Source organism: Elgaria multicarinata, chromosome 21 (assembly GCF_023053635.1).
Source record: "Elgaria multicarinata webbii isolate HBS135686 ecotype San Diego chromosome 21, rElgMul1.1.pri, whole genome shotgun sequence".
Lineage (NCBI taxonomy): Eukaryota > Metazoa > Chordata > Lepidosauria > Squamata > Anguidae > Elgaria > Elgaria multicarinata.
This window is the reverse complement of record NC_086191.1, coordinates 8,055,545-8,067,390: the sequence shown is the minus strand read 5'-3', so window position 1 is coordinate 8,067,390 and position 11,846 is coordinate 8,055,545. Positions and strand designations below refer to the sequence as shown.

General features: G+C 45.6%; 1 protein-coding gene across 1 annotated transcript; it reads left to right on the top strand.

The window, feature by feature from the left end:
• Positions 1-2,319: 2,319 nt before the first annotated feature.
• LOC134412180 (protein S100-A9-like) lies at positions 2,320-5,159 on the top strand. The gene is made up of 3 exons (XM_063146006.1): positions 2,320-2,373; positions 3,504-3,659; positions 5,025-5,159. Exons 2-3 carry the CDS (start codon positions 3,522-3,524, stop codon positions 5,157-5,159), a joined length of 273 nt encoding a protein of 90 aa, XP_063002076.1. The 5' UTR covers positions 2,320-2,373; positions 3,504-3,521.
• Positions 5,160-11,846: the final 6,687 nt, after the last annotated feature.

Below are 11,846 nucleotides of genomic sequence, written 5' to 3'. Positions count from 1 at the left end.
TACTCTGTCCATTATCTAATTTAGGGGAGAGGGGGGAGGCGGGGCCCCGCCCTAACGGCAAGATCTCTGTACTTAACTACTTAACATATTATTATCTCATAATACCATTCCCCATTTTACCCCGTCCCAGACGCCCCGGCTTTGGCTCCATTCCCAACTCCAGCTCCAAGACTTGCCTTGCTCCAAAGAGGTTACTCTGTGTTGGCCCCCAGCATAGGAAAACTTTAAAAAAACAGGGTAACCCCAAGAATATCTCACTGTATTTTTTGTTAGCGTTTCAGTTATTTGCTTAACGCTGCGCCTCCATTAGAGTGTTTGCTGACAAAGATCGTTGAATACTTGCACTGCTTTGCCTTTATATTTAATCATGACCATAGTCCTCAATTTCTTCATCACTTGCTCTTTTTTGTAGTAACTGCCAAATCTCACAAGAATGTCTCTGGTTGATCCTCTATAATTTGCTTCTCCCACTCTATGGATCCTTTCAATATCACAGTCTTTTATATCCAAATCTGGCATCATATGGTTGAACCACTTCAAAGCTATTTTTCTCAAATCCTCTGCTGGTTCTTCAGCAAATTGTTTAATGCGTACATTACAACGATGATCCTGATCTTGAAGTTGGATCAACTTTAGATCTTGATATTGAAATTTTACCTCACAACTTTTTTCAAAGATATCCTGTTTTTTCACAAGTGCTTTTACTTCCACATCCAGCTTCTTTATCTCTCTATCATTTTGCGTGATCTTATCTGCAAGCACCCCCATCCGTGCTGCTGCGTTCTTTTCATTAACATCCATCTTCTTGCTCAAAGTGGCAGTGCTATCCAGAATCAGTTTCTTCAATTCTTCCAATGCAGTTGAAATTGGCACCGTGCCAGATCCCTCAGCCATCTTGACAAATCCGTCACTATCACTTCCACTGCTTTGTGAGTCTTTTTCTGCAGACACTTTCTCAAGACGGGCCAAATTATGATTAGAAGGATGAACTCTTTGCCAAGTAGCCTTCCCCGGTTTTTTTTATTTTATTTTTTCTAACGTACGGCATGGGTCTATTTTTAGCTCTGAGTCAATGTCCCATTTACAATCCACACCATCTCTCTTTCTACGCAAATAAACACTTCTTCGGTGCTTTTTTAAAGGGTGAATTTACTGCCAAATAAACCTTTCTCTCAGATTAGGAGTATAAATCACCGCTTATCAGACTTAGGAGCCGGGAGAGCTGTAGCAAAGTTAGTTTCGTTTTCTAACTCCCCCCTCCTTCCGTCTGTTTACAGCCAAGGAACGGGCTGCTTTCCTCCCTCCTTTTTCTGAGTCTGCTTCCGAAAACAGGATTTTCACCCTCTCTTAGCACTCATAATCATCAACCTTCATTTTCATTAACGACCCATGCCTTTTAAAGTGAGATAATTAGCTTTCCAGATCTTCCCGATCGGGAGGTCTTAAGGAGAGATCTTACCAGTCATGGCGTCCGGCTAATCCCCCCATAAATCCTCAATTCCTATTCAGAAGTAAATTGCATTGAGTTCAATGGAACTTCCTCCTGAGTAGGTGGGTATATGATAGCAGCTGCAATTCTTCTAGGGAGCTCAAAACACTGAATGTTGTTTCTCTGTCCACCTTTTTAATTCTCACAACAACCTTGCAAGGGAGTTTTGGCTGAGAGGGAGTGACTGGCCCAAGGTTTCCCAGTGAACTTCATGTTGAGTGGGGAAAAGGCCTTCACCTGCTCAAGTATGAGCTCTTCTGCCATCATAGGTGTGGTAGGTGAACACAAGACGGGCCATTCTGGCACGCCCAGCGTGGCCTGGGCGTGGTGAAGCATTTGTGAGTGGGGGCAGGATGGAGACGTGCCCTGCTGCTATTGGCTCTGAGCGGGTGGTGCCATCTATCGGGGAGGGGTATCATACAGGCCTATAAAGAGGCATTTAACCCTCCCAGCTTTCATTCTTGTTCGCGCTGCTCCCTCCCTGTATGCAGTGTGAGTTCTCTGGTTGCTATTCAGGGCCGAGAAGGAGTTTTTTTGCTCATGTTCTAAATTGTTCATGAGTTTTTTCGCCTACTCCACACTGTAAGACAGCCTGTGAGTATAAATAGGTTGATTTGGCATTGCTTTGTTAATTTGGTCACATTTTTTGGGCAAGCAGGAAGGAACGGGCATCCAGAGGGATTTTGTAATGGTGAGCATTCACAGGCACTGTTGTGGTGGCTGGTAATTCCTGAGGGCTCCCAGTGTTGAGCTCCGTGGCCGGGCGGGGAGATAAGGATTACCTCTGAGGCCAACCTTTCTCCCCAGCCTTGAGCCTTGAGGCCTGGCAGGCATCTCCAATACATCTTGGATCACTCTTGCTCTCTTGTGGATCTTCAATTGAGGTTTGTGTTCAAGACGTTTCTGTGTTTCTTGTGTTGTCTTGGGTTTAAGCCTTCATATTGGACACAGGAGGGAAGATCCTTTGTCATGGCACTTGGCTTGTGTAATAAATATTGATGAGGTGGGTATTGTCTGGTGCCTACGGCTGTTGGAATAACTCAAGAACTTCTGTGAAGGCCTTGCTGCAGAAATGAAAGAAGAGAGTCAAGGAGGCTCATCATTTGGGTGGCACATTCTGAGACCCACCAGTTGAAGACCAATAGTCAGCACCAGCTCTTCTCAACCTGGTGTCCTGCAGATATATCAGTCTTTCCCAACTTGGTGCCCTCTGGGTCGTTCTGCTTACAATTCCCACCATTCCTGTGGCAACTGAAGTCCCAAACATTTGGAGGGCACTAGGTTGTGGAACAGGGCTGGCCTAAAGGCAGAAACTCTCCAGGATTCTGGCAGAGAGTTTTTGCTCAGCTCCACCCACAGAATCCAGGGATTGAACCTGGCACCTTCTGCACATAATCCATGCGCTCTGCCAGCACACAGGAATCTACCTTACACTGAGTAGGACTATTGGTCCAGCTAGCTCAGTATGGCCTACACTCTTTGGCAGTGGTGCTCTCCAGATTTTCAGAGAGGGAGACTTTCTGAGATGAAGCCATGGATGTCCTGCTTGCTCTACCACCGAAGTAGCTGCCCAGGAATGTGAACCATGGTACATTTCTCTTTTTGTAAATAGTTGGATTGCATGCCGAGTGGGGTGTGGTCAGCTTGTGATTGGTAAGCAGTTGGTTGCATGCCTTTGGGTGGGAAGAGATGGTCCTTCTTTTAGAGAGCTGAAGGTGATATTGTACAGAGACTATTGTTTGTTGCTCATGCTACAGAAGAACATAAGAGGAGCCATGCTGGATCAAACCAAAGGTCCATCTAGTCCAGCATTTGGTTCATAAAGTCAGCCTAAATACTCCAGTTGCTGGGGAACTGGGTGGGAGGGCGCTGCGTTTTCAGCATTGTATCAGTGGAAGAACCAAAGACCCACTTCACGTTCTTCATGTGAGTCGAGGAGCCCATCTTTGTAGCATAGAATTCCCCTTCCGCCTCCCCTCTGCAACTGAACTGGATGCTGATTTGCTTCTTATAGGTCAGCAGCCAACTCAAGATGTCTCAAACCCAACTGGAAGAAGCCTGTGAGACTATCATAAACGTTTTCCACCAATATTCTCTGCGTGATGGGAATTCCCTCAGCGAAATGGAGATGGCTGAGCTGATGAAAAAGGAGCTTCCAAACTTCCTGAAGGTGAGAGCTGGGTTTAGAGCAGGCTGATCCTTCCAGAGAAAGGCTCTTTGGGTAGAGCATGGGAGAAAGAAAGGGACGAATGGCAGCCATTTGGTTTACACTCAGAGGAGGAAACCTGGGCAGGATCTACACTACTGCTTTAAAATGATTTATAACACTAGTGACGATGGTTGGGGCCCAGGACACCTCCGTGCACAGTTTTCAAAATGTTTTCAAAGTGCCGTCTCCTGCTTGGCGTAGATTTGGCCCTGGCTTCCTGCAGATAACTTGGACAACAACTCCCATAATCCTCAGCCATTGACCAGGCTGACTTGGAATTATGGGAGTTATAGGCCCCAATATGACCTCAGAAATGGCCCTTGTTCCATTTAAATGTGAATTGTTTTAATTGGAGCTTGATCATTTTGGGGGCCTCATTGCTTGACTCCAAGCCTCATCACTTTGATGATGATGATGATGATGATGATGATAATAACAATAATAGTAAATTTATTTATTTACTACCTGCCCCTCCCTCTGGATCAAGGCGGGGAACAACGCCAAATAAAATATAATACATAAAATTAGTTAAAAGAGCATATAAAACCAATACAATATTAAAATAACAATCACAACATCTTAAAATTCTAAGGTTTAAAATTCATCTGGGTAGGCCTGCCGGAAGAGACTAGTCTTCACAGCTGTCTTAAATTCAGACAGAGCATTAAGCTGACGAATCTCCTCCTGCAGGCCCTTCCACAGTCTGGGGCAGCAGAAGAAAAGGTCCTCTGGGTAACATTTGCCAGCCTAGTTGTGGCTAGTTGGAGTAAACCCTTCCCAGAGGACCTGAGTGTGCAAGGCGGATTGTATGGGAGAAGGCGATCCCGCAGGTAACCTAGACCCAAACCATGTAGGCCTTGAAAGCTGATAACCAACACTTTATACTTCGCCCGGAAACTAATTGGCAGCCAGTGAAGAGATTTTAAAGTTGGTGTAATTGTTCTCTGTGATGCAGGTGTTGTGGGGGGAAACCAGGGGTTAAAAAGAGTGGTCTTGGCATCTCAGCTTCCCACTCTGCCTTGTACATAGATTCTGGGGCAAGATCCTTTTCTATTCCTTCTTGGAAATGGGTCTTCCCGTGGCTGCCATTTTGAGAATGGGCATGCACCTCCAGGAATAGCCATTTTTGTGAGAGCACCAACGACCACCTCTCAAAATTGCAATGTGCCCATTGGCCAAAAATAAAAATAAAAAATTGGGGAACCCTTGCCCCAAATCCTGCCTTTGACATGTCCTGGTATGGGGGTTGGAATTCTAATGTGGTGGGGACAGCATCATAATGCCTGTAGCCACCCTTTCTTTGCAATGTTTTTATTTCAGCAACAGGAGAAAAAGAACCCAAAGGCCATTGATGAAATGTTCAATGATCTGGACAAGAACAAAGATGCCGTGCTCAGCTTTGATGAATTCCTAGTCTTAGTCCAGAGGGTGCTATTTTCTGCCAATGAACACAATTCATGAAGAAGGCCATGAGGGACACGCCCACAACTAAGCCCCAAGAGTGAAGCCAGCTCGTTGTGCCGATCAACACAGCTTCATCAATGACCCCTCAACCCTGTTCTCTTCCATACCTGTGGGTCAGGCCAATTTGTCAAAATAAAACTTTCTTCCAAAGTTCCAAAGATGGATGTTTTCTTTTGGTTTCTTCCAACTCTACTATTCAATGATTCTATGATTCTATCGTTCCATGCAAACTTTTTATAATGTTTAATTGAATACTGTAGGAGTATTAAGGGGGGGGGAGAGAGTGCAATCCTGGTGAGCCACAAATTGCAGAACGCCCCTCCTCCAACACACATACACAGAGAGGAATGCCATTTCAGGAGGAAGCCGCTCAAACATATTAATCAAGAGATGGTGCAATGGATAGAGGGCAGTGTGATATTAGAACAGAGGAAATTTCTTTGTGGTGCAGAGGTTGATAAATAATGAGATGAGTCATGTACGTCTGGGTTTAAATAGGGCCACATTTATTAAAGATCTGCAAAGGGGGAAATCCTATAGCGCATCCAGTGTGGCCTGTTTACAGGCCCTTCTAACTTGGGTGAGCCATTCATGGGCCGGGGGTTGGCGCTGAGCCATTCGCCTTCTCCATGGGCCTGCTCCTTATGGGGGTAGGGAGACCTTCCAGTGTCACCCCAACCCAGGCAGCAGGGCTCTGGGTGGGTGAGAAGGGTTGGCTTTAAAGGTAAGCCCAGGGCCAGTGCCAGACTATGTTGCGCCCTAGGCAAGGTGAGCTACTTTCACCCCCACAAAAAATGCCAACTTTGACTTTTAAAAACATGTTTCCTGGAAAAAATAAAAAGCACAAAACTTGAAACTGCTAAATTTATTTTACAGTGCAAGAAATACGTCATGCCAATTATAGCAAACAAATTGGAAAGGAACGTCTATGGGTCTAAAATGCATTATTTAATAGGAATATCACTTCCAAATCATTCCCCCCAACTCACATGCGTACACACACACTCAGCATTACTCACTCCAAACAAACACACGCATGAACACATGCATTCGCTCAAAGACCCCATGCACCACATTCAACCATACATTCTCTTTCTCTCTCTCTCTCTCTTCTGGGCGTGTTCAAGAAGTCCGAACGTGGAGCCACCCCACCCCCACCCCAGCGTCCCTGGCTTCCTGGGCCAGCTCACAGCCAATGCGCGTGAGTGCTGCGCTGTGCATGGCGCCCCTCTTAGCTTGGCACTCTAGGCGGCCGCCTGTGTGGCCTCTATGGTAGCACCGGCCCTGGGTAAGCCTTATCTCCCAGCCAGGCCACGGAGCTCAAAGCTGGGAGCCCTCAGGTCTGACCAGTCACCCTAACAGTGCCTGTGAATGCTCATCATTCCCCAATCCTGATCTGGATGCCCGAACTAGCCGCCTACTAGCAAATCAGGTATACTTTAAGGTAGAATCCTGCAATGAGCAAGGGGTTGCACTGGATGGCCTTGTAGGCCCCTTCCAACTCTACTATTCTATGACTCTATGATTCTATGTGCGGAATTGAGGAAGCCATATCTTGAGCCTTTAATTCCTAGGTTTAACTATATGCCACCCAAAAAGGCAACTCAAATACTTCTGTTAGGCTCTGATCATTATCTACCATTTAGGACTGCAAAGTTTGTACATTGGGTGCTGGAGGTGAGGAAGCTCTTGACTACCTCATAGGATCAAATTATATCCTATTGATACCATATTTTGGTTAAAATTGTTAACAGAAATATGACAACCTGGCTGTCTGCGATGTTATTAATATTATTAATGACTGAATTACTCTTTCGGCTGTGGTGAGTTGGCAGTTGGCTGTGCAATTATTCTGTTTGTATGCAAGTGGCCTACCTGGCTAATATGCAATAAAGTATTTATTATTATTATGATTCTATGAAATGTAACCAAATTAAGAATCAGACAAATCAACCTATTTAATACTCCCCACTGCCTTGCAGTGTGGAGTAGGCGAAAAAATTAATGAACAATTCAGAACATGAGTAAAAAAAGTTCCTACTCAGTTCCCTGATGCCAACCAGCAAGTTCACACTGTGTACAGGCAGGCAGGGAGGGAGCCTTACAAAGAGAGAGGAGGCTGGGAGGGGTGAGCTCTCTTTTATAGCCTCCATAGTCATCTCCCAGCATGGTAGCCCAAACAGTGCCCAGCCAATGGGTAGCGGGCATGTCTCGTTTCTCTCTTCTGCATGAAAAGGCCTCCCTGTGCCCAGGCTGTGCTGGGTGTGGCAGAATTGCATCAAGCAGGGATGGATGGAAGCAAGTCTGTGGAGAGACGGAGAGAATATAAGTGACACGACCGTCAGGGCTCTCTTCAACACATCTTAGATCGTTCTCGCTCTCTTTGCAAAAACCCTGTTAGGGAAAATATGTAAGATCTACAGGAATTGTATCCCATCTGGGTTGAATTTTAAAAGATTAGTGACACTGTGCCAAGAAAATTGGCCATTCTTCACCAGAGATCAACCCACACTACTGTGGCCTGCCGAGGGTATATTTGAAATGGACAGGCTCACGCACTTGAAACATCATTTAGAAGGGAGGAAACCCTCTTCTTTTCCTGTACTAGCAGCAGTTATAATTAGACCACCAGAAGTAGCAAGACTTCAAGCCAACATGCCAACTCCCAGAAATGAAAGTTCTGAGTTGTTTGCTATCCCTTCGTCCATAGGAGCTCGAAGGTTAAGCATACCCGATTTGAGTAGAGCAGATTCAGTTCATAGAGAACTTCACTCGTCTGGACAAGTAGCCCGTATTGTTTTTCTAGTCTTAGAATTATCTGCACTTTGCACATGCATAAATGCCATGTCACAGGATGGTGTCAACACCGGCAGTTGGAGGGTGGAGTAAGATGTCTGCAAGGCAAAACAACCGATAAAAGAAACAGATAGAGGTGCATTTCCTGTAACTATTGCAATATCCATTTATGGTATTCTAGTCAGAGAAGTACTTGAACTCTATATATGCCTAAATGCTTTGCTTCTCATTGGTTATTGTATTGCAGAGCTGTATTATGATTGGTGGGAAGGTCCTGCCATTGTATCTGAGGGGAACTGATCCTATAAATATGTTAGCCTTTCCTGAAATTATTGGGCAGTTCCTCAGGTCTTCTGAGACTGTCACCTTGCAGCACTGCAGGCTGCTTGTAATAAATCTTCTAAGGAGAGAGAAATTGTGTCTTGAGAGTCTGTGACCACCACTCAGCGAACCACGGGGACTCATGGTTTCAGGTCCCACCACAGTGTCATCTCTTTATTTTCTGACCTCTGACTCACAAATGACCTTTTCCATTGGAGTTAGGGATGGGTGAGAAAGGCATTCTGTTGAGGGTTGATTTGTTGAGTATCTCCCAGAACTGAACCTAGAACAATTTGCGGCTGGATGTTCATACATTTCTGAGCTTGTGATGCATTCTGTAAATGCTTAAAAAAAAAATGTATCCAGCGATTATTATTTTTTATCGAAGAGGAATGGTTGGGGGAAAATGGTGACAAAATGTTCAAGCACAGTGCTAGGGAGGGGGGTGGTTGCAGAAAAGTGTGACTTCTGAGGGAGGGTCTATCCATTTAGTTCTCTGCTTTTGTAGGTTGTGAGTAGAAGCTGTTCAAAATGTCTCAGACACTGATGGAAGCCGCCTGCGATGAGATCATCCGAACCTACCGCAAGTACTCTAATCACACTGCCGACCATGGCCAGGACACCCTTGATCGGAATGAGTTTAAGAAGATGATGGATGAACAGTTCCCTAACTTTGAGGTGAGGGATGCCCTAATCCTGGAGCTGAACTGAATCCCTTCTGCCTTCAACTCTCCTCCCCCACAACCAACTTCTTCTCAGAAATACTGTTTTCTGGAAATCCTTATTACAGATATACCCCCCAAAATGTTGGCCTGTCCATATTTGTGGGCATTTCCCATTTCTTACTAACGTTTCCCATTCCACAGCACCATTTTGTGCCTCTGTCTTGCCATTCTGTCTCCATTGCCTCCTTCCTCGGACCGAATGAACAATAGAGGAATGTAGTCAATTTCGTCCACTGTGGCCTAATGTCTGTTCAGTATCCTCCATTTCAATGAATTCCTCCCTTGCCTCGGCAGTGCGCAATGTGTGTCCTGTTGCCATAGGTGCCTCTCTTTCTGAACCCCTCTTTTTTTTGTTTTTGGTTTAGGCCAGTCTTCGGCCTGGGGCTTCTGGTTGCCAAACCCTCATTCCAAAAATTACCATTTCTGCTGATAAAATGGGAAAAAAAAGAACTAATTTTGTACCTGTTTCCTCCCCCACCTGCCCCATGCAGAAAACCCGGAACCCTGAAGGCCTTTCCAAAACCTTCGAGGACTTGGACAAAGACAAGAATGGGGAAGTCAACTTTGAAGGATTCATGGAACTGCTCTCAGACGTTTTCATTTACATCCATGAGAATTTATGGAACCATGATGGCCCTGATCATCCACTCTCTCATAGCCACTAAAAAAAGAAAGAAAGTATGCTTCAGTGGATGATAGTCAGAAGAAAGGGGGGGGGGTGAAATCCCCTTCCGTAGACATTTAGGCACACTTGCTTTCACATATTCTGTAGACAGGAATGTCCAGATTTGGCCATGAAATACGAAATAAAGATTTATTTAGATATTCCTGGACCGCCCAGAGAGCTTCGGCTATTGGGTGGTATAAAAATGTAATAAATAAATAAATAAATAAATAAATAAATAAATTTAACTGCCTCCTTCTCCAACTGTTGCCACACACTGCTCATTCAGAGGGGTGCAAGCCTATCTAGTATATGGAGCAGAAAGCTAGTCCTAAGAGCCTTCATTATTAGGGGTACAGCGCCGGCATTGTATGCAGGAGGCTCCAGGACAACCCCTGGCTTCTCCAGCTACACCACTGGTTCCCAAGTTGGTGCCTTCTGGAGGGTTCTTTTTAAAACTCCCAGCATTCCTGTGGAAGCTGAAGTTCACAAGTTTTGGAGGGCACTAGGTTGTGGAAGACTGGCCGACTGGCAGAAACCCTCCAGGATTTCGGGCAGAGATTGTTTCTCAGCTCCACTTAGAGAATGCAGGGATTGAACCAGAGACCTTCTGCACATAAAGCATGCGCTCTGAGAAGCACCATTATGGTCTATACTCTTTGGCAGTGGTGCTCTCCAGATTTTCAGACAGGGGTGTTGCTTGGACCAAACCGGCTAACTCCCAATGGAGTGTGGGTCATGGTGCATTTCTATTTATTTATTTATTTATTTAGAATATTTATATACCGCTCCCCATTGAAAAATTTCGGAGCGGTGTACACGGTAAAATGAAAATAAAAACAGAATAAAACAGTTGAAACAAAATTTAAAAAGAAGCAAAAAGCAACAACACAGAAATCCAAGGCTGCATGTTAAAGAAAGGCTTCTTGGAATAAAGATGTTTTCAGGAGGCGCCGAAAGGAGTACAAGGTTGGAGCCTGCCTGACCTCCAGAGGCAGGGAATTCCACAGGAGGGGCGCCACCACGCTGAAGGCTCTTCCCCTGGTGGATTCCAATCGCAGGATGGATCTATGTGGAACCACCAGGAGCAGGCCCTCGGATGACCTCAGTGACCGGGCAGGTTGGTAAGGGAGAAGGCGCTCTCTCAGGTATCCTGGTCCCAAGTTGTTTAGGGCTTTGTACACAAGTACAAGAACCGTAAACCTGGCCCGGTAGCGAATAGGCAGCCAGTGCAGTTCCCTCAGCAGAGGAGTTCCATGCTGGAAAGGGGCAGCTCCAGACAACAGCCGAGCTGCAGCGTTCTGCACTAGCTCCAGCTTCCGGAGCAGCTTCAAGGGCAGCCCCACATAGAGCGCGTTGCAGTAATCCAATCTTGAGGTTACCAATGCCTGTACCACCGTGGCCAAGCTGTCCCTTTCCAGGGGAGGCCATAGTTGGCGAACCAACCGAAGATGGTAAAAGGCACTCCGAGCCGTGGCGGCTACTTGAGCCTCCAACGACAGAAATGGGTCTAAGAGTACCCCCAAACTACGAACCTGTTCTCTTTTGGAAGGGGCTCTAAAGAGCAGGATTGCATGCAGACTGGGCTGGTGTCAGCTTCTGATTGGAAAGCATTTAGTTGCACACCTTTGGTTGGAGAGACATGGTCCTTCATTTAGAGAACTGAAGATTGTTGGTTGAACCTATGCTCATAGTACCATCACCCCCAGTACACAGTTATCTTTTTGTTTTGTTTCTCTTAAAAGCAACCAAGCAAGCCCAAAGCAAAACTGGAAAGTCCATTTGACCAGAAGGGCAATAGGGGTATAAGAGAAATTCAGTGAGTAGACTGTGTGGGACAAGATGGGTTATATCCAATTTTAGTCTTACTTGTCCCATTCATTTCAATGGTAAGTAGGGCTAAGGTTGGATATAACACAATGATTCTTGTCATGCTGCCTTTAGCTCTGTTTGGGTGCAATCCTGTTTAGACAGAAATGGTCCTGCCTCTCCCAGTATGGCTGGCTGGGAAATGCTGGGAGTTCTGGGACATTTTTCTGCCTAACAAGATTGCAGTTCTAGAATCACTTGTTTGCCTTCAGCCCTTTGAGCTGGGCTTCCTCCATGTGTTTTGGATTACAGCTCCCATCATCCACCATTAAGGCCGTGCTGTCTGGGGCTGATCAGTGCTGAAGTCTA